The sequence below is a fragment of the Zingiber officinale genome, chromosome 2A, assembly GCF_018446385.1.
Source record: "Zingiber officinale cultivar Zhangliang chromosome 2A, Zo_v1.1, whole genome shotgun sequence".
NCBI classification, from domain to species: domain Eukaryota; kingdom Viridiplantae; phylum Streptophyta; class Magnoliopsida; order Zingiberales; family Zingiberaceae; genus Zingiber; species Zingiber officinale.
The window spans coordinates 2441840-2465600 of record NC_055988.1 but is presented as its reverse complement, the minus strand read 5'-3'; the positions used below and the strand labels follow the sequence as shown (position 1 = coordinate 2465600).

The window sequence follows — 23761 nt, the reverse complement described above, 5'->3', positions numbered from 1 at the left end:
TACAGAGTATAAGGTCTTATATAGTTAAGTTAAGAAGCTCTAAACTCTATAAAAAAAAGTCCAAATTGTCCTATAAACTATAAACAAATAAATATATAATCTAACTAAATTAATTCATTTTGCTTCATGAACATTTTCTCTTAACTGGATCAGCAACTCGCGGGCTAACCCAAGCCATCGTGAACTTTTTTATTTTATTTTATTTTTGGCGGACTCACGGATTGGCCCGCTTAACCCGCAAATCACCTTGAGTTGCGTTGGGTTGAGGATTTTCGAACCCGCCAAGATGATGTGTCGGCTCCCTCCGCTTCCCCAAATGACCGGCTCATCATGGGTCATCCTGTCCCACCACGAATTGCCCTGTCTGACTGCTCTTACTCATAATTGAGCAACCAATTCCATCATATAATTAATTTTTCTAGCAACCACCCCCGAAATGCGAGACGAACACAAAATGGGGAAAAAAACATAGAAGGGCGCCCCTAGTTATCCCATAAAAAATAGAGCAGAAAAACATAAACAAAAATCCAAATATAAACAAAGAAAAAACATACAGAGCGTGTAATCACAAATAAACTATAGCTAAAAAAGGGCAAGAATCGACCTGGTGGGTTGGGGGATACATGGAGTTTATGGAGACAGGCACTGGTGGAGCCAGGATTTGTAGTCCGCCTGGGCTACCAATGTCTTTCAGATTGCTTCCCGGGCTAAAGACCCTATTTTTTTTATTTAAAAATAAAAAATTAATGACATCAATAGATAAAATATACATCATTTTAACTGATCTACCCGGGCTATAGCTCGAGGAAGCTTACACCTGGCTCCACCCTTGGAGACAGGGCACTCAAGAACAACGCTGGTGGCAGCGGGAATCCCAACGGGGATAGCGGTGTCGGTGTGGATCTTTGACGAAGCGAGGTGGGGAGAGGAGGACTCATCCTCGTCCATTCCGTCGATGGATGAGACACATTCCGCACATCCTCGTCTTAGGCTCTAAAAAAATTGATAATACTTTTTAAAAATTGTTGTCTTCGTAGATACTAAAAATGCACTCATAGACAATATTTTTTAAAAAGCATTGTCCTTAACCTAAAAAATACGAATAGACAATGGTTATTTAAAAAATCATTGTCTTTTATAAGAAAAAAAAAACAAAAAAACATTATATTTAAAGTGTTGTGTATGAATTTTTTTCTTACAGGGATAAGATAAAGACTTTCTCATTCATATAAATTATATCTATAGTTATGGTTCAATATAAATTAGTCATGTTATTGTAAAATTTTCAATGTAGAACTAAACTCTCATTTAAATTGAAAACAATTTTTCATTCATTTTGTTTTTCATTTATTTTTTCAATACCATGTTTGTTACTTAGTAATATGTTTTGAATAAGATTTGGGGTTTGGTTGACACAGATACTAGGTTAACTTTGTTTGCTTGTGTGGTCGGTCGCTTATTGGGTCAATCGTCTCTTGAGTCAGTTGCTGGTTGGATCAATTACGGATTGGATCGGTCGTTGTCACCAAGGGAGGAGCAAAGCTCTAGGACGCGAGACTACATCAAAAAGAATGAGTAAGAAAGGGCTCGAGGGGGACCTTTGTTAAAATCCTTTCGACGTTCAAGTCAGATCTTTCTAAGGAAAATTAAGAAAGCAAAGACTTAGTGCAACATACGTGTCAGTTCTCTGCTTGAGGTTAAACATCTATCCTGTGATCATCAGGGCACGATCTCCTCGTTCTTGAGTCGTGTCTCCTCACTTTCGAGTTGTGCCCCACCCACGCTTCTCCTTTGCCTCTTTGAGCTCCACTACTCTACAATAGTCGAGATCGTGCTATTGAAGGTGGAACCGAGTTGAGCCTCTATTTTCTTAACCAAACTCGACTTTGAAAATCAGACAACTGAGCATGCGCCCAAGCAAGCTGTCTCGGCTTGGGTTGTCCTGGGTCCACAACCCAATAAGATTAGTTTTATGGCCTGTGCTCCTTCTCTATTTTTTTTTACTAAGTATTCAGATCTTACAACTTGACTAATCTTGAGATAAATAGTCCAACCTTACATTTTGTCCTCCAAGTAAATCTAGGAAGCATTATGGCTACTGATGTGATACCTCAGCTTCACCAGTAATTTAATCGTCATAGATCTATCTTGCATGAGAATTAAACCCTAATTGTTTGGTAACTACATCCTATCTTTTACCAACACATCTGTTGAACCCCGGGTAGCTTCTTGAGTATGCAAACTGATCGTCGAGGCTAGTGTTCGACACTATCTCCGTAAACGATATTGCTCCGCTACGGTGCTTAACGGATTGTTGCAATTCGTTCCCAAGATACAACGACGACGAACGTCTCGGAATCGTAGCACTCCGACTTCCGAGACCAGCGAACCTTTTAGTAGACTTCTTGGACTCTTGAATTCACAAGATGAGATGAATGCTTGAGGAAGAGAAGAGAGGATTGAGTGATTGAGTGAATTTTCCATCATCTGGAGGGTTCTATTTATACTGAAGGAAGAGGTTGATTGTCCTTTGGGTGAGTGGATGTGTTCCTTGGGCTGGATCGATCTAGATCATCCATTCTGAAGGGTTGTAACCCTTCACCAAGCCCACTTCAATCTCATCCATCGGATCTGAGGAGTTGTGACCCTCAGATCCCGCCTATTGTCATCGGCCATCGGATCTGGATCCATTGATTCGATGCTTCAGATCAAGTCTCATCCCAGGCAGTCAGATCGTTACTCTTTGCGATTCAACGCTCTAGATCGCATCACAAGCGATCCATCATACCTATTTGATCAACGTTGATCAATGGTAGCCATCCATTCCCTAAGTCAACTGTCCAATCATCTCCCTTTGCCCACGAGGATGCCGCATAGGTGCTGCCACGTCAGGTACGAGCTTGACACGTCACCCGAGTGCCACGTAGGCACTGCAATGTCACCTGGAGCATAAATTTAAGCTCCTCAATGCTCCTCGCGACGATGCGTACGTGCGACGATGCGTACGTGCGACGATGCGTACGTGCAAAGTGCGCCTACAAAGCGCCCATTGCGCACGTGGCGGGTGGCGGGCTCACAGGTGCGAGCACCTGCTCGCCCTGGGCTAAGGGGTAACCTATCCTTTTATTTTTTTGTTAACTCCATTAACACATCTTCATTAATAAGTAGAGAATACACATCGAGAATTTCCGATGTGGGACTATTCTCCCATGCACTTTATTAATGAATAATAAATGTTATTTTGGGCTGACTTTAAACATTAATTTCTCATTCACCCTTAATCGGTTTTGAGCAAATTAATAGTCTAAATCTATCTACGCGAATCGTAGATTTCAATTTTGAAGTCAATTACGACTTTCAACAATTGATGGCTTCCTTCCTCTAAATCGTTTTGGTCCATTTGAGGCCCCAATATCCAACAATCCCCCACATGAATGGAAATTAATACAATGCGTGTATGCATACTGACATTTTACAAGAGTCCAATCGATAAGTCACTGCATCGGGAGAGGTAGCTTGTGGCTTTGAACCTTCCGTAGTGAAATGTTATCGAGTATACTAGGCTGCGCAGTGAACGTGATGTCTTGAACTGCTCAGCTGTTGGTGTATACTGAGACAATAACACCCACACAGAGATCTATCTCACCTACTTTAGGATCTCATGGTTGGTTCCGTTTCGGCCATGGATACCATCTTGGATTAATGAGTGTTTCATTGAAGCGGCCTGTCTTCACACACACATAGGTGACACTTCTATCAAGAGTATTCTACCATACTCCACCTTATCAGGTATAGAAGTCACTAAAAGCATAAGCTTAACCTCACTACATGAGGTAGGACAACACAAATTCATCCTAGGATTGGGATAGAGATAAACTATCTAATGTGCTGGACCACAACTTCTGTAACTTTGTTGTCCCATTGAACCAAGATCTTGGGATCTCCAGTCAACAAGGTTGGGTTACCGCTACAGTCGTTTTTAGTTGTAGATTTTTTAATCTCATTCCTCTTGATGAGCAGTATACTTGATCTCGACTCAACCCCTTCATTAGAGGATCTGCCAAATTATCTTTGGACTTAACATAGTCGATTGCAATCACTCCATTCGAGATCAACTGCCTAATGGTATTATGTCTACGACGTATATGTCGTGACTTCCCATTATACATATTACTCTGTGCCCTTCCAATCGCCGATTGACTATCACAGTGGATTAGTATGACGGGCACAGGTTTCACCCACTAGGAATATCTTCCAAGAAATTTCGCAGCCATTCAGCTTACTCAGCTGCTTTGTCTAGTGCTATAAACTCGGATTCCATAGTTGACCGAGCAATGCAAGTCTGCTTAGTGGATTTCCAAGATACTGCTCCCCCACCGATCGTGAATACGTATCCACTAGTGGATTTGGAGTCTTTTGTATCTGATATCCAATTAGCATCACAATATCCTTCCAACACAGCGGGATATTTTCCATAATGTAATCCATAGTTCATAGTATATTTCAAATATCTGAGAACTCGCATCAATGCTTTCCAATGGGTGTCGTTTGGATTACTCGTAAAACGACTCAGTTTGTTGACCGTACAGGCAATATCCGGACGTGTGCAGTTTGTGAGATACATCAAACTGCCTATTATCCGAGAATATTCCAACTGCGATATGGTCTCACCATGGTTTTTCGCTAAGTGTTGACTTAGATCCATAGGTGTTTTCACTGTAGAGAGATCGTACGCATTGAATTTTTTCAATACAGATTCTACATAATGGGATTGTGTTAAAACTATCCCTTCTGATGTCCTGAGAATTTTAATTTCCAATATAACATCTGCTTGACCCATATCTTTCATATCAAAATTTCTGGTCAACATTTTCTTTGTAGTCATGATTACATCATGATTACTGCCCATTATTAGCATGTCGTCTACGTATAGACAGACAATTACATAGCCTTCAGGTGTGTTTTTGACATAAATACATTTGTCACATTCATTTATTCTGAATTCGTTTGACAGCATTACTTTGTCAAATTTTTCGTGCCATTGTTTAGGCGCTTGCTTAAGTCCGTACAACGACTTAACAAGTCGACACACCTTTTTCTCATTTCCAGGAGCCATGAACCCTTCGGGTTGCTCCATATAAATTTCTTCTTCCAACTCACCATTTAAGAACGCAATCTTAACATCCATTTGATGTATTTCAAGGTCATACAGTGCTGCAATGGCTATTAGCACTCGTATGGACGTAATCCTTGTCACCGGTGAGTATGTATCGAAGTAATTAAGGCCTTCCTCTTGCTTGTACCCCTTGGCTACAAGTCTGGCCTTATACTTGTCAATTGATCCATCAGCTTTATACTTACGCTTTAGTATCCACTTACAACCTAATGGTCTATTACCAGAAGGAAGGTCTACTAATTCCCAAGTATGATTATTCATGATAGACTCAATTTCACTATTGACAGCTTCTTTCCACATTGGAGCATCGGATCTAGAGAGAGCTTCACTTAATGTTCTTGGTTCCATTTCTGACATGAAAGTCATGAAATCTGGCCCGAACGATTTCTCAACTCTAGCCCGTTTGCTACGACGTGGCTCTTCACTTTGATCATCAATAGTCCTTTTATAACAGCTAAGTTCGGTAACGTCATTTTTGTTTGAACTTCCGTTGTTATCACTTTCAACGTTTCCCTTTTGGGAATACGTTTTCAAAGAATATCGCATTCCGAGATTCTATGGTTGTTCCCACATGTATATCAGGAATGTCTGATTTGTGAACTAGGAAACGATATGCACTACTATTATGGGCATATCCGACAAATATCGCATCGAACGTTTTAGGTCCGATCTTTACTTGCTTTGGTTTAGGTACTTCGACCTTTGCCAAGCACCCCCACACTTTCAGGTATTTGTACGATGGCTCGCGGCCTTTCCATAGTTCATATGGAGTTTTATCATTTTTCTTATGAGGGATTCTGTTGAGAATGTGATTTGCCGATAATATTGCTTCCCCCCACAAGTTTTGAGGTAAGCCTGAATTTATCAACAAGGCATTCATCATTTCTTTTAGTGTCCGATTTTTACGTTCGGCAACACCGTTTGATTGAGGTGAGTAAGGCGCCATTGTTTGATGGATAATGCCAGATTCTGTACAAAATTCATCAAACGGTGCACCATATTCTCCACCTCTATCGTTTCGAATTATTTTAATTTGTTTGTCAAGTTGGTTTTCAACTTCTGTTTTATAGGTTCTGAACGCCTCTAGGGTTTCGTCTTTACTTCTTAAAAGAAAGACATAACAGAACTTTGTGCAGTCATCGATAAAAATAAAATATTTTTTACCTCCTCTAGTTTGCACAAATTTCAAGTCACATAGATCACTATGTATTAACTCTAGAGGAGTTGTTGTCCTTTCCACCGAATGAAAATGTAGTTTCGTCATTTTCGCTTCCACGCACACTTCACATTTGTGTGTTTCGTCAACATTGACGTTTGGTAATAAATTTAATTTGACGAGACGTTTGAGAGTATTATTATTCACATGTCTGAGTCGATCATGCCATAAATTAAAACACTCAACAACATAGCTGGAAGCATTTATTTTATTACCATCAAAATTTCGGAGTACAGACATTACAACCATTTTGAATAGACCCTTTTCTAGGTACCCCTTTCCTACGAAGACACCATTCTTCGTAAGTACAAAATTGTCTGACTGGAACACTAGCCTAAATCCGGCCTTGACCAATGCCGCTCCAGAAACTAGGTTCTTACTGATGTCGGGAACATGGAGTATATCAATGAGTGTTAGCTCCTTTCCGGACGTCATCTTCAGAACAACCTTTCCGAGTCCAACAATTGGCGACGTCGTGGAATTACCCATATAGAGCTTCCTGCCATTTATTGGAGTATACTTGGAGAACATCGCTTTATCGGAACAGATATGACGAGTTGCTCCAGTATCAATGAACCACTGCTTCGGGTTGGTATCCACCAAGTTGGCTTCAAATACAACCGCAGTGAGATCCAAGTCCTCAAGAGAGGTTGCGACATGATTCGCAACATCCTTTGGCCCCTTGGTTGGCTTCTTTGGGCGTCTGCAGACCTTGGATAGGTGTCCTGCCGTTCCACAGTTGTAGCAGGAGCCTTTGAACTTCTTTGCTTGAGCCTTCTTTTTGAACTGCTTCGGCTTTTTGGCGTTCGGCTCGACCAGGTTGGACATTTCGTCTATAGTCCGCTTGGTTCCTCTGGAGTCGGATAACTTTCGATTATCCTCCTCTATTCGTAGCCTCAGGATCAGATCTTGCAGCCCTATTTCCTTTTGCTTGTGCTTTAGGTAATTCTTGAAATCCTTCCATGACGGAGGGAGCTTCTCAATTACCGCAGCAACTGCGAATGTCTCGTTTAGCTTCATGCCTTCGGCGTCCAGATCATGCAGTATTAATTGCATATCTTGGACTTGAGATGAGACGCTTTTTGAGTCCACCATCTTGAAATCCAAAAACCGACCGACGATGAATTTCTTCAATCCAGCATTTTCGGTCTTGTATTTCTTCTCAAGGGATTCCCACAAAGATTTTACCGTCTCCAGAGAACAATATACGTTATATAACGTGTTGTCCAAGGCGTTGAGTATATAATTGCGGCACAGAAAATCTCCGTGAGACCACGCATCGCTAGCAGCCTTACTACCTTCCGTAGCGGCTGGCGTGTCTTCGTGCAAAAATTGTACAAGGTTTAGCGTTGTTAGATAAAACAACATCTTCTGCTGCCATCTTTTGAAGTCGGTTCCAGTGAATTTCTCTGGCTTTTCTCCGTGCGGAATGGTTGTCGGAATGGCGGTCGGAACGGCCGTCGGAATGTCGTTGGTAGCCATATCAGTTTGTAGGAAATATCGTTTACGACTGTTGAACCCCGGGTAGCTTCTTGAGTATGCAAACTGATCGTTGAGGCTAGTGTTCGACACTATCTCCGTAAACGATATTGCTCTGCTACAGTGCTTAACGGATTGTTTCAATTCGTTCCCAAGATACAACGACGACGAACGTCTCGGAATCGTAGCACTCCGACTTCCGAGACCAGCGAACCTTTTAGTAGACTTCTTGGACTCTTGAATTCACAAGATGAGATGAATGCTTGAGGAAGAGAAGAGAGGATTGAGTGATTGAGTGAATTTTCCATCATCTGGAGGGTTCTATTTATACTGAAGGAAGAGGTTGATTGTCCTTTGGGTGAGTGGATGTGTTCCTTGGGCTGGATCGATCTAGATCATCCATTCTGAAGGGTTGTAACCCTTCACCAAGCCCACTTCAATCCATAAGTTATTGTAACAAGGATCGGCACTGGCCGAAGTCCAACTCAACATACTCCAGGCGCTCGGAGTGGATCCAGGTGCCCGAGAATTTGATAATCGTTGGAAAGAAGTCGTTGCAAAATGGATCGAGTCGACCAAGTTCAAGTGCCTGAATCAAGTTCACCTGCCTAGGAGTTGCCACATCAGCCAATGGCTAATTCGACTAGTGGACTATAAAAAGAGCTCTGATCCTCGAAGTTTTATACAACGCACTTGTACTTTCAATTATTTATTCTATTTTAAAGTTTGTACTCTTAATGCTATAAGAGGCTTCTCCATCTTCAACAAAAAAAGATCTTTCTATTGGAGCTTTCACTATCTTAGATTAGTAACCTGCACGATTGCAAACCAAGGAAACTTGGAGTCTTCTCTTTACTTTTATGCATTTATTTTTATTTAACTAACATGTATTTATCCTTCTTAACTTTAGAAGCAAGAGAAAGTATTAAAATTTTTATTACAGGGCTATTCATCTCTTCTAGTCGGCTTATCGGGACCTACAATCTAGGCAGACATCTAGGAATCATGTCTTGGCAGATATCTCGGCCTTGTGTCTCGACGGGCATCTCGGCCTTGTGTCTCTGTAGTCATCTCGTACTTGTGTCTAGGAAGACATCTGGATCTCGAGTCTCGACTAAGTCTTCCAAGCTGTCTAGTCACCCAAGCAGTTCATCCATTCCTCTTTAGCAACATGAGATTATCCGCTTACACTTCAATAGATAAATTGAAGTTGAATTTCTCTCAATCTCTCGTAACAAGATTGTCTAACATATATTAGTGTGTTTACTTACAGAGCCTATCAAACATACGAGCCTTGAGTCTCTGAATTCTGATAGAATCTAATTTCAAGTTCGAGCCAGATTAGTCTGGTCCTGGTCCTGTATCATCTTTTCACACATCCTCCTTTGTTGGATGCCCACTCTCTCATATATATGTAATCACCCCCAGCTGACCATATCTACTGAGCACCACCGCTCCCTACTCTATACAGTCGCCTCCTATGTTATGCATCAAGGTTATCTAATCCCTAGACTTGTTGGTAGGAGTGGGCATCGGTCGGTTTGGTTTGGATTGTACTATTACGGTTCGGTGTTTCAATTTTCAATTTGAAAATATTTGATCTGAAATCGAACCATTTTTTATTACGATTCAGTTCATTTTTTATAATACAGTCCACTTTCTCGGTCGATTAATTAAACTATTTCTCATTTGATTAATGCAATATAAAATATAGACTCAAGTCACTCAACGACAATAAAACATAAATTATTCCAATATCAAAGAAGTAATTCTAATAATTAAATAAGATAACTTGTTACTACTAAATATATAAAAAAACATTAAAGGTTCAAATGTATATGGTTTATAGTTCATGAAATATGAGTAAATTATTAAAAACTTAAATATATGTCCAATATTTTAGAAAGAGTAAAAATGGTATTGGAAAACTTGATCGAAAAAATTGAAAAGAAAGTTTTTTCGATTTTTTTTGGCCGGATTAGTTTTTTCGATTTGATCGGATTTTTCGGTGCGGTCGGTTTATGCCCACCCCTACTTGTCGGGCTCATTTAATGTAGATGATGCCGTGTGATATCTACGCCACACTCCGTCAGATCAGCTGTGGTTGCTAGTTGTCCTCCTTTTGATCGTGATCATCTGTATTAATAGTTAGTAGTCATTTGTGATTTACATTCTCCGTATTATATATTGTAGTTATTTGTATTAATAATTAGTATTTATTCATGATTTATCTTTTCCTCCGTATTATATTGAAACGAATCGATGAAAATACTGAAATGAATGAATCAACTTTTATCATGTGGTTGTTAGTTACCCTCATCCAAAACACACATATCACCGTGTTTGCGTATTCCATTTTTGGAATGTGCTGAGTCAATTAATAATATTTAAAAAATCCAACTCCATTGATTCTGGGGCATTTTGACTCTTGGGCAGCGTTGACAAAATAAACAAGAAAACAAATGAGACAACGAAAGGAAATAAAAAAATTAAATTGATTGATTTTTCATGACTTTTCTCTATCCAATTGAATGCAAGCATCCCTCACTCACCTACCCTTCCATCCAATGAAATACACAATGACAACAAACTAAACTATCATCTTTAATTATGCATCTCTCTCACGGGTTGACAACATGACATAGTTTAAAATAATAATAATAATTAACTAGGTTGATTAACATTGAGTTTGGGATGATCAATTTAATTTCATAAAAATTTCTTTTTAATTATCAGGATAAATTAAAAAGTACTCATAGTAGACAGTCCAAGAACCCAACATCCTTTAATTGTATGTCTCATTTGGAAGAAAAAGTCTTACAAATTTATTATAGTTGGGGTTCGAACAGTAAATATTTGGGTGACAACATATCCTGTTCAGCAAATTAAAATACTATTTAAAATTAAATAGTATCAATTTAAAATTAATACTATTTAAAATTTTCAACATCCTCAATTTTTTTGACTCTTGTTCAGCAAATAGACAAAATAAACAAGAAAATTAAATGATACAGCTAACGGAAGTAAACATTACTGGACTTTTGTACAATTTACTTTAATTTTTTTTTAAAAAAATTACAATAACAACGTATCGCCTACGTTACCTTTTTTTAATGATTTTTCTTTCCATTCCATTGTGCAAAAAGGTGGATCCTGCTGCCCCCTAAGCCTGGTCTCATAAAAATCCTAGGAGAAAGTAAATCAGCAGGTAAAGCGTGATGTCTCCGGAATTTAACATAGCCGGCCCAGATTATTTATTCAGTGCGCGTCCGTGGACCTTCGATCCTACAACTCATTGTGTAAGGATGCCACGTCTTAACCGGTTGATCCAGTCCGCAGGAGCTCTTTTTTTTTCCATTCCAGAATGAAGACAAAGATGCATTCAAGGAAAGGAAAAAGATTACGAAGTATATTGGATTTTTCTTATATTGGATTTCTTTTTAGTATAACTTTCTTAAAAACTTAAGATTTTATCCTTATTTATATATTTTTGGATGACAAAAAAATTAATAAGATATTAAAAAAATTAAATTTATTAATTCATAAGATTCATAAGTAGAGATAAAATCGAACTTTGCTTGAAAAGACATTTGTAATTTGATTTTTAAATTTAATTTAATCCAATTCTTGCACCCACCACTCACCCACTTGTCCATCCAATGAAATACACAATGACAGCAAAGTAAACTATTGTGTGTTTCTATTTGTGTGTGTGATAGGAAAAAGAAGAAGAAAAGGACATTTTAATTTTATTTTTTTTTTGTGCACTCCCCCTTTATCTATACTTAGTGTGATTGTGCATAGCGTGTATAATATAATAATATATAAATTATTTGGGTCTTTGAAAATTTGAATTGTTTAAATTTTTTAATGTCACCTTTATAAATCAAGAATTAATTATTTGGGTAAAATTGTTCAGATTTTCTAGTGTCACCCATGCAATAGTGACGCTAGAAAATCCAGGGACTTCCCTATGCAAAAAAAAAAATATTTTAATTTAATATTATACTTGTTTTAGTAAAAAAACTAAGAAAATTATATTTTTTAACATCATCGACCTAAAATATTTATAGAAGTTTCTTTGATCATAGTGTTGTCAATTCTAAGATATGAGACTAAAGAACTATATTTTTTTTATATAAAACAACCAGAGAAAATTAATGATGAGAAAAATTCATAATAATACGCTGTACCTGAGTCTCGAACTCTAGATCACTGATTGTTTCGCTTGTGGAATTACTAATAAACATTGAAATTATTTCTAATGTAAATAGAAAAAAGAACATTAATGTAAATACATTTTAGGCTTCACCAAAATTAGTTAATAAATAGGGAAGATTTTTAATAAAATAATAAAATAATAAAATAATAAGATATATATATAAGAAATAATAGAGTCTATATATATAGTCACTTTTATCTGAGAATTGATCAGATAGCAGCAACTGATGGAGTTGGGACATAGATGGTCTCTTCAAGGAGAAACAGCCTTGGTCACTGGTGGATCCAAAGGGATAGGGTAAATTATATAATATTTTGCTGTTATCTTCTTTTTATAGTTTTTTTTTTTAATTTTTTGTTGCTGTTGCTATTGCAGGTGTGCTATTGTGGAAGAACTGGCAAGATTTGGTGCAGCAGTTCATACGTGCGCCAGGAATGAACCAGAGCTGAAACAGAGTTTGCAGAAATGGAAAGATCTGAAGCTTCAGGTGACTGGTTCGGTCTGTGACGTCTCCTCCTCGGAGGAGAGGGAGAAGCTGATAAAGGAAGTCACCGCCATCTTCAACGGCAAACTCAATATCCTGGTGATGATTTGACAGTTGCTCTTGTAGTAGTTTTGATAAATTTGTTAAATATACTTTTCTCTAGTTGTTAACTGAATTCGATTGACTGTTTGTGAAGGTTAATAATGTAGCGTCTGGTTACGTTAAACCAGTTTTAGAAGTGACTCAAGAGGAATACAGGCACACCATAAACACCAACTTGGAAGCCGGGTTCTATTTGAGTCAACTCGCTCATCCTCTCCTCAAGGCATCCGGACGGGGCAATATCATCTTCATTTCCTCAATTGCGGGTATCGAAGGATACTCTTCTATATCCATCTATGGATCATCTAAGGGTATCTCAATTATTCTCCAAAAATAATAATAATAATAATAATAATAAATCCAGATTAATATCTAACCGCAACGTGAATTTGGGTTGTCTTTAGGAGCCCTGCATCAACTTACTAGATGCCTCGCTTGCGAATGGGCTAAGGACAATATTCGTACCAATTGTGTTGCGCCCGGTCTCATCAATGCGCAGATGGCTAAGGGGGTATGTAATTGCTTGTCTTTGTCTAATTTAATTGTAAATTTAAATTGTATAAGAGTTTTTTTATATGTTTAAGTAGTTCTTGGAGAATGAAATGGTAGCAAAGTGGTGTCATCGTACTCCGCTTGGGCGTGTGGGAGAGCCTGAGGAAGTGGCAGCTTCGGTTGCTTTTCTTTGCCTTCCTTCTTCCTCTTTCATCACCGGTCAAGTGATTGCTGTTGATGGAGGTAAAACAATATGCGGTGACTATTAAATCTCTATAGATCTAATACAATTGTTATATTTATATATGCTTAATTATTACATGAATTGTGTAAACTTTAATAAAAACATGGGCATGTATGTTCCTATGTCTATTAAGTCTGTATGGATGTAACACAATCGGTATATCTTTATACTTGTTATATGAACCGAATACATATGTATGAACTATTATTCAAGTATCATGCTTTAAGATGGAATCACTGCACAGACAATTAGTTCCTTGAGTTGCAACTCGATCAAGCAAACCCTCCGATCAGATCATACCGAAAAAACCTAGATCTTGATACTCATCTTTCATCGCCGGTCAAGTGATTACGGTCGATGGAGGTAAAACAATAAGAAGCGACTATGAAATCTCTATATGTAATATAATTGTTATACTTACATCTATATGCTTATTATATGAATGGTGTACATTTTGATAAAAAAAAAAAAAAACATGGGCATGTGCTCAAAGGATGATGTTGTTAATTTTGTCTCAACATAAGTCATCATGTGTTTCAAATCAATTTGAAATATAGGTATGTTTTTCAAGTTAATTAATGTATGCAAGGTATCATAATTATCATATCTTACTCTACCATATCATAAGTTGGAAGACTTAAGGAAGTAAGCAATTGAGCTATTTATACAAATATTTTATTTTATTTATTTAGCAAAATTACTCTATTTGACTTAAATACAATGAGATAATCATGTCCGCTTAAAACGATCCCGACATTAAAGTCTTTAAAAATTTTGAAACATCTCATATTGTCATCGCTTAAAGTTCAATCTTCAATCTACTGAACATTTCTAGCTAGTAGGGAGGGTGAGCAGTCAAGTAGGGAGGCCAAACAGGGTGACCGTGTTGGCGAGTAAGAGACCGAGCTGTTAGGTAAGGAGGACAAGTACAGAGACTGAGCAGTTAGGCATGGATTGTTGAGGATCGGATGATCGGTTAGAAGGGGGTTTGGATAGATGGCACCCCCAACTTGTTTTTCAATGTATTCATTAGCATAGTGAAATATAAAAAATATAGATACAAATACGAAAACTAAAGACAAGAAAAGAAATTAAATCGCTAATACGTCAATTTACATGATTCGGAGATAATTTGCTCATACTCTACGGCTATCCATAAGGTGAACGATCCCTGTGATCCTTCGATGGATCAAGCCTCGAAACTTCGGCTAGCACGAACTCCTTCTCGGTGGAGTAAACCTCACACAACCTTGATCAATACACTGCACTACAATCACAATTCAAGGTAGACTACTAATAGGGGTTAACTACCTTTATTTCGTTAATCTTAACCAAGCTCCTAAGCCTTGATTATATAAGCCACGGATTGGAACCTACTAGGCACTACAAAAATACTGTCATTTAGGGACAAAATTTGCAACAAATTTTAGAAAAAAATTCGTTGGAAATTGGATTTGGGACGAAAATTGCGACAAAAAAAATTCGTTGGAAATCTGCCGTCCCAAAACTTTGCGACGAAAAATTATAATTTCGTTGGAAATTTTGCAACGAAAATCATATTCGTTGCAAAATTCGTTGGAAACTTTGCAACAAAAACAAAATTCGTTACAAAATTCGTTGGAAAACTACAACGAAAATAAATATTTGTTGGAAATGTCAGCAGAAAAAATCTCCAACGAACCATAAATTTGTTGCGAATTAGCAACTAAAAAACGTATTCGTTGCAAACAGATTTGCGACGAATAAATATTTGTTGGAAAAGTTTCAAAATGCAATATTACCAACGAAAATGTACATTCGTTGGCAATTGCCAACAACAATGCAATTTCGTTGGAAATTTCCAACGAATCCATATTTTCGTTGGAAACTTCCAACGAATTTATATTTTCGTTGGAAATTTCCAACGAAAATATAAATTCGTTGGAAATTGCCAACGAAATATAAATTCGTTGGCAATTTCCAACAAAATTAATTTTCGTTGGAAGTTTCCAACGAATTAATTTTCGTTGGAAGTTTCCAACGAATTATAAATTCGTTGGAAATCTCCAACGAATTCAAAATTCGTTGGAAATCTCCAACGAATCCATATTTTCGTTGGAAATTTCCAACAAAATTCATAGTCGTTGAAAATTTCCAACGAATTTAGATTTCGTTGGAAACTTCCAACGAATTTATATTTTCGTTGGAAATTTCCAACGAATTTATATTTCGTTGGAAATATCCGACGAATTTATATTTCGTTGGAAACTTCCAACGAAAATATGGATTCGTTGGAAATTTCCAACGAATTTATATTTTTCGTTGAAGTATTCTGATAAAATACGATATTTCCAACGAATCTAATTTCGTTGCAAAATTTGTCCCAAAAATTAAAAAAAAATATCCAGCCCTATATAATTTCAATATTTTTTCCTATTACAATTTTTTTCAAACGGATTCAACATATATATAAGAGCACTAAACACATTAACAGATTCAACATATTCACCACTAAACACAATAACACAAATATAAATAAAAAATCAACTAACATATTAGTGTACAACAAAATAAATACAAACATCAATAATATAAACCCAAACACATGCACCATTAAAACATGTTGTTCCATATACAACCTAAACTAAGAGAATAAAACTAACAAATACAACACATCATCATCCAACAATACAAACTACAACAATATACAACTACAACTAACACCCTAAACCAAACACTACAATAAAGTTACAGCAAACATGTCATAGTATCCAAATTCCAATATCATACAAGAACATGAAAAAGATAGAGTTGAAGATAATCTTATGGAGATCTTTTTCAGTCCAAATCCTTCTTCTACCTACATCAAAAGATAAACAAAGGAAAAAAAAATCTTATAAACCAAAACAAAAGTAAATAGGTAAAGACTTACATATTTTTACATCAATACCACCATCATCTTCACCTACCAACCCTGTTTGAAACAAAAATAACAATACTAATCAAAATACAAAAATTAAGAATTTATAAAATTGATAAAATAAAAGAAGTCAAAAATTCTAATTACAAACACTCATGCATCATCATCAACATCATCGGCGGCATCATCATCGACATCATCGTCATTAGCATCATCACCAATACCAGGAGGAATATAGCTTGAACCCGATCTAAATTGTTGAAATTGTTGTAAAAGAAAGGCTTGTTGTTTGCGCATTTCAACCATATCTAGATCTCTTTGTGAATTTTGTTTTTGAATTTCTAAAATTTGCTGATCCCTTTGAGATATTATGCCTTTCAAATTGTCAACCTCTTCAGTTAAGCTATGAATCTGTGCCGTTACTGCTGGTGGGGTAGAAGAAGATAAAGATCTTCGAGGAGCATTATGGATTCTACTCATAGAACCCATACCTATTATCCTTCCCCCTTTGACTCCCCCACTGGCCTCTAACCATAAATCTAAATTATTAGTAACAGACGGCTCAGATCCCTCAATATTATCACCATCACCTGAACTTCTTTGAGATAATGATAGCTCATCATATCTCTCCTATGAAAAATTAAAACCTTAATTAGAGCAAATAGATAGTTAATAAAATCTAAGTTAAAATTAAGATTAAAGATTAAATCAAACCTTAATTATTCTAGCTCTATCTCCACTCCAAGTCTTGTCCTTTTTTTGAAAAGTGTGGACGAAAGTGTCTATAAAATCGGGCTCTTTTCCCAAATTCCTAGACTAAAAATAATACGGTTAGAAATAATATAATAACATCAAATATATTAAAAATCTAATTATAGAGTTGAAAATTTACCAATCTACGTGAATGCTCCTCGATATTTATAGATCCTCCTACATATATTGCACGTGAGTCTCCAGAATTATAAGCTTGATTTATTTTATTCCGCAAACTCCTTTCTTTGCAAAATTTAAAAACTCAACATCCATAAACTCAACATTACTAGATGCAAAATTTAAAAACTGTCTCAACCCAGTGATAAACTCATCAGTTAAACCCCCACGGTCAGGTAAATTTTTATTATACATCTAACTTCTTTCATTCTGCATGTTGCCTGTTTCAAATAAAATATAGTAATAAAAATTCCTAGAACACAAATACTAATGGTCAATATTACTTAGCTCACATACAACTGTAAATAACATATAATAGAGGAAAATAAAAACATGCAATCATTATTAAAATATCATGTGTAAAAAAATATACCTAACAAAGGTAAATAAAATCGAAAGTTTCTCCCAGCCACGTCAAATCCAAACCTGCACAAACAATAATATTAAGTTTACAATAAAATAAAAAAGTCTAGAAATTATCAAATATATTCTTGGCCCCAACGGCAAGGCATTGACTCCCGGACAGCTGTGCCACTGTAACACACAGACAACCCACGACCAACCAAGATCGAGAACAACTAGTTAACATCAAACAATGACCTATCGATTTACAAACAGAGGTCACCCAATGCTATCAGCCGCTAGCGGACAGCATCAGTCGCCAGTGGCCAGCCTACGCCGCCAGCGGGATCACCAACGCCAAACAGCAGCTAGGTGAGGCCACCATCAGCTATCCTATGCCGACAGTGGACAGGGAGGCTGCTAGTGGCCACCCTCGCCGCCGTTGAGAGCAGCCAGGAAGCTGCGAGAGCGGCCAGGCAGCGGCGCTAAGGCCAGGCGCCGGCGTGAGGGGCTAGACGCCGCCTTGAGCTACCAGGGACCGCCGTGAGCTGCCATGCGCCGCCGTTCGCAGCCACTCACGGCCACTGGCGACCAGGCACCAGTCGCGGCCAGGCGCGGCCGGACGTGGCCAGGCGCGGCCGGTCGCGGCCAGTTGCGGCCGGTCGCGGCCAAGCGTAGCCGCTCGCGGCCAGGCGAGGGCGCGGCCGCTCGCGTCCAAGCGCGGCCGCTCGCGGCCAGGCGAGGGCGCGGCCGCTCGCGTCCTGGCGCGGCCGCTTGCGGCCAGGCGAGGGCGCGGCCACTCACGTCCAGGCGCGACCGCGACCGGCCACGCGAGGGCGCGGCCGCTCGCATCCAGGCGCGGCCGCTCGCGGCCAGGCGAGGGCACGACCGGCCAGGCGCGACCGCGACCGGCCACGCGACGCCGCAAGCGGCAAGGCGACGCCGCAAGCGGCAAGGCGACGCCGCGAGATCGGGAAAAAAAGAGACGCAGCGAGATCGGGAAAAAAAGAAGAGCTAGAACGAAGAGGTGGCTTACCAGTCTAGAGAAGTGAAAAAATCGCCGCAGCCGCCGTCAAGGAAAATTAGGTCAATAGAAGATGTGAGGAGAAGGGATCGGGCCGGGTATGGATATGTAATTAGGGATCTTCCAACAAATTTCCAACAAAAATATTATATGTTGGATATTCGCAACGAATCTACAATTCGTTGGAAATTTCCAACGAATTTGCAGATTCGTTGGAAATGTTTCCAACAAATCCACAATTCGTTGGAAACTCATCCTATTATTAAAATCATGGTTGACCAACCTAGAGACCTCCGAATTGGATGAAACCAGTTCCTATGTGCTCCTCTATTTATCCTGACTTCATATGTGTCGTCAAATATTTTTTTTACTTTATATATTTTCTCCGAACATCATTTTTTAAATCAACCAAGTTCAACTAAACTCAAATTTGATTTAAATCAACCACACTTTCATGCTCAAATTCAAATTTATCCAATTAACCTTGATGTTAAAAATTTATCTTAATTCAAAAAATATATTTGAGACCATCTATAGAATCAGGAGACCAAGAGAAGCACATAGGAACTTGTTTCATCCGATTCCGAGGTCTCTAGGTCGATCAAATGGATTTTTAAATGACAGCATACTTTCCAACGAATCTGAAATTCGTTGGAAATTTTCAACGAATTGGCAGATTCGTTGGAAATGTTTCCAACGAATTTGCCATTTCGTTGGAAATTTCCAACGAATTTCATATTCGTTGGAAACCCTTCCTATTCTTAAAATAACGGTTGATCGACCTAGAGACCTCCGAATTGGATGAAACCGGTTCCTGTGTGCTCCTCTATTTATCCTGACTTCATATGTGTCATCAAATATTTTTTTTTACTTCATATTTTTTTTCCTTTATTTTTTCAATCCCCAATGTGTTGGAAAAATTAAATTCAAGATTAAAAATTCACAAATCAAAATAAATTAGCTCCGTAATTATTTTTAATTCATGGATATAATCACGAGAACCTTACGCTCCCCAACAAATTGATTTCCCCTCGTTCTGAGCACTCGAACATCATTTTTTAAATCCACCAAGTTCAACTAAACTCAATTTTGATTTAAAACTCTAACACTTTCATGCTCAAATTCAAATTCATTCAATTAACCTTGATGTTAAAAATTTATCATAATTCAAAAAAAATATTTGAGACAATCTATAGAATCAGGAGACCAAGAGGAGCACATAGGAACTTGTTTCATCCGATTCCGAGGTCTCTAGGTCCGTCAAACGGATTTTTAAATCACAGCATACTTTCCAACGAATCTGAAATTCGTTGGAAATTTCCAACGAATTGGCAGATTCGTTGGAAATGTTTCCAACGAATCTGCCATTTCGTCGGAAATATCCAACGAATTTCAGATTCGTTGGAAACCCTTCCTATTCTTAAAATAACGGTTGACCGATCTAGAGACCTCCGAATTGGATGAAACCGGTTCCTGTGTGCTCCTCTATTTATCCTGACTCCATATGTGTCATCAAATATTTTTTCTACTTCATATTTTTTTTCATCTATTTTTTCAATCCCCAATATGTTGGAAAAATTAAATTCATGTTTAAAAATTCACAAATCAAAATAAATTAGCTCCGTAATTATTTTTAATTCATGGATATAATCACGAGAACCTTACGCTCCCCAACAAATTGATTTCCCCTCGTTTTGAGCACTCGAGCATCATTTTTTAAATCCACCAAGTTCAACTAAACTCAATTTTGATTTAAAACTCTAACACTTTCATGCTCAAATTCAAATTCATCCAATTAACCTTGATGTTAAAAATTTATCTTAATTCAAAAAAAATATTTGAGACCATCTATAGAATCAGGAGACCAAGAGGAGCACATAGGAACTTGTTTCATCCGATTCCGAGGTCTCTAGGTCGGTCAAACGGATTTTTAAATCACAGCATACTTTCCAACGAATCTGAAATTCGTTGGAAATTTCCAACGAATTGGCAGATTCGTTGGAAATGTTTCCAACGAATCTGCCATTTCGTTGGAAATTTCCAACGAATTTCAGATTCGTTGGAAACCCTTCCTATTCTTAAAATAACGGTTGACCGACCTAGAGACCTCCGAATTGGATGAAACCGGTTCCTGTGTGCTCCTATATTTATCCTGACTTCATATATGTCGTCAAATATTTTTTCTACTTCATATTTTTTTTCCTCTATTTTTTCAATCCCCAATGTGTTGGAAAAATTAAATTCATGTTTAAAAATTCACAAATCAAAATAAATTAGCTCCGTAATTATTTTTAATTCATGGATATAATCACGAGAACCTTACGTTCCCCAACAAATTGATTTCCCCTCGTTCGGAGCACACGAACATCATTTTTTAAATCCACCAAGTTCAACTAAACCCAATTTTGATTTAAAACTCTAACACTTTCATGCTCAAATTCAAATTCATCCAATTTACCTTGATGTTAAAAATTTATCTTAATTCAAAAAAAATATTTGAGACCATCTATAGAATCAGGAGACCAAGAGGAGCACATAGGAACTTGTTTCATCTGATTCCGAGGTATCTAGGTCGGTCAAACGGATTTTTAAATCACAGCATACTTTCCAACGAATCTGAAATTCGTTGGAAATTTCCAACGAATTGGCAGATTCGTTGGAAATGTTTCCAACGAATCTGCCATTTCGTTGGAAATTTCCAACGAATTTCAGATTCGTTGGAAACCCTTCCTATTCTTAAAATAACGGTTGACCGACCTAGAGACCTCCGAATTGGATGAAACCGGTTCCTGTGTGCTCCTCTATTTATCCTGACTTCATATGTGTTGTCAAAGATTTTTTCTACTTCATATTTTTTTTCCTCTATTTTTTCAATCCCCAATGTGTTGGAAAAATTAAATTCATGTTTAAAAATTCACAAATCAAAATAAATTAGCTCCGTAATTATTTTTAATTCATGGATATAATCACGAGAACCTTACGCTCTCCAACAAATTGATTTCCCCTCGTTCTGAGCACTCGAACATCATTTTTTAAATCCACCAAGTTCAACTAAACACAATTTTGATTTAAAACTCCGACACTTTCATGCTCAAATTCAAATTCATCCAATAAACCTTGATGTTAAAAATTTATCTTAATTCAAAAAAAATATTTGAGACCATCTATAGAATCAGGAGACCAAGAGGAGCACATAGGAACTTGTTTCATCCGATTCCGAGGTCTCTAGGTCGGTCAAACGGATTTTTAAATCACAGCATACTTTCCAACGAATCTGAAATTCGTTGGAAATTTCCAACGAATTGGCAGATTCGTTGGAAATGTTTCCAACGAATCTGCCATTTCATTAGAAATTTCCAACGAATTTCAGATTCGTTGGAAACCCTTCCTATTCAGATTCGTTGGAAACCCTTCCTATTCTTAAAATAACGGTTGACAGACCTAGAGACCTCCGAATTGGATGAAACCGGTTCCCGTGTGCTCCTCTATTTATCCTGACTTCATATGTGTCGTCAAATATTTTTTTTACTTCATATTTTTTTCCTTTATTTTTTCAATTCCCAATGTGTTCGAAAAATTAAATTCAAGATTAAAAATTCACAAATCAAAATAAATTAGCTCCGTAATTATTTTTAATTCACGGATATAATCACGAGAACCTTACGCTCCCCAACAAATTGATTTCCCCTCGTTTTGAGCACTCGAACATCATTTTTTAAATCCACCAAGTTCATCTAAACTCAATTTTGATTTAAAACTCTAACACTTTCATGCTCAAATTCAAATTCATCCAATTAACCTTGATGTTAAAAATTTATCTTAATTCAAAAAAAATAATTGAGACCATCTATAGAATCAGGAGACCAAGAGGAGCACATAGGAACTTGTTTCATCCGATTCCGAGGTCTCTAGGTCGGTCAAACGGATTTTTAAATCACAACATACTTTCCAACGAATCTGAAATTCGTTGGAAATTTCCAATGAATTGGCAGATTCGTTCGAAATGTTTCCAACGAATCTACTATTTCGTTGGAAATTTCCAACGAATTTCAGATTCGTTGGAAACCCTTCCTATTCTTAAAATAACGGTTGACCGACCTAGAGACCTCCGAATTGGATGAAACCGGTTTCTGTGTGCTCCTCTATTTATCCTGACTTCATATGTGTCATCAAATATTTTTTCTACTTCATATTTTTTTCCTCTATTTTTTCAATCCCCAATGTGTTGGAAAAATTAAATTCATGTTTAAAAATTCACAATTCAAAATAAATTAGCTCCGTAATTATTTTTAATTCATGGATATAATCACGAGAACCTTACGCTCCCCAACAAATTGATTTCCCCTCGTTCTGAGCACTCGAACATCATTTTTTAAATCCACCAAGTTCAACTAAACTCAATTTTGATTTAAAACTCTAACACTTTCATGTTCAAATTCAAATTCATCCAATTAACCTTGATGTTAAAAATTTATCTTAATTCAAAAAAAATATTTGAGACCATCTATAGAATCAGGAGACCAAGAGGAGCACATAGGAACTTGTTTCATCCGATTCCGAGGTCTCTAGGTCAGTCAAACGGATTTTTAAATCACAGCATACTTTCAATCTGAAATTCGTTGGAAATTTCCAACGAATTTCATATTCAATGGAAACCCTTCCTATTCTTAAAATAACGGTTGACCGACCTAGAGACCTCCGAATTGGATGAAACCGGTTCCTGTGTGCTCCTCTATTTAATCTAACTTCATATGTGTCGTCAAATATTTTTTTTACTTCATATTTTTTTTTCCTTTATTTTTTCTATCCCCAATGTGTTGGAAAAATTAAATTCAAGATTAAAAATTCACAAATCAAAATAAATTAGCTCCGTAATTATTTTTAATTCATGGATATAATCATGAGAACCTTACGCTCCCCAACAAATTGATTTCCCCTCGTTCTGAGCACTCGAACATCATTTTTTAAATCCACCAAGTTCAACTAAACTCAATTTTGATTTAAAACTCTAACACTTTCATGCTCAAATTCAAATTCATCCAATTAACCATGATGTTACAAATTTATCTTAATTCAAAAAAAAATATTTGAGACCATCTATAGAATCAGGAGACCAAGAGGAGCACATAGGAACTTGTTTCATCCGATTCC

At 37.3% G+C, this 23761-nt stretch overlaps 2 protein-coding genes across 2 annotated transcripts; both read left to right on the top strand.

Annotated features, from left to right (window-relative positions):
• Positions 1–12296: 12296 nt before the first annotated feature.
• Positions 12297–13641, top strand: LOC122040519 (tropinone reductase homolog At5g06060-like). The gene is made up of 5 exons (XM_042599864.1): positions 12297–12390; positions 12469–12676; positions 12774–12990; positions 13084–13190; positions 13267–13641. Exons 1-5 carry the CDS (start codon positions 12320–12322, stop codon positions 13438–13440), a joined length of 777 nt encoding a protein of 258 aa, XP_042455798.1. The 5' UTR covers positions 12297–12319; the 3' UTR covers positions 13441–13641.
• A 4498-nt stretch (positions 13642–18139) lies between these two features.
• LOC122040379 (serine/arginine repetitive matrix protein 2-like) lies at positions 18140–18604 on the top strand. The gene has a single exon (XM_042599695.1). The coding sequence runs from the start codon at positions 18140–18142 to the stop codon at positions 18602–18604; it is 465 nt and encodes a 154-aa protein (XP_042455629.1).
• Positions 18605–23761: the final 5157 nt, after the last annotated feature.

What these genes read in the sequence shown, in the direction of transcription:
- LOC122040519 (XM_042599864.1), top strand. Translation starts at nt 12,320, where the DNA reads ATGGAGTTGGGACATAGATGGTCTCTTCAAGGAGAAACAGCCTTGGTC. An exon ending in CATCTATGGATCATCTAAGG is followed by an intron (nt 12,991 to 13,083) that starts GTATCTCAATTA and finishes GGTTGTCTTTAG; the next exon opens with GAGCCCTGCATCAACTTACT. An exon ending in ATGCGCAGATGGCTAAGGGG is followed by an intron (nt 13,191 to 13,266) that starts GTATGTAATTGC and finishes ATGTTTAAGTAG; the next exon opens with TTCTTGGAGAATGAAATGGT.
- LOC122040379 (XM_042599695.1), top strand. Translation starts at nt 18,140, where the DNA reads ATGCGCCGCCGTTCGCAGCCACTCACGGCCACTGGCGACCAGGCACCA.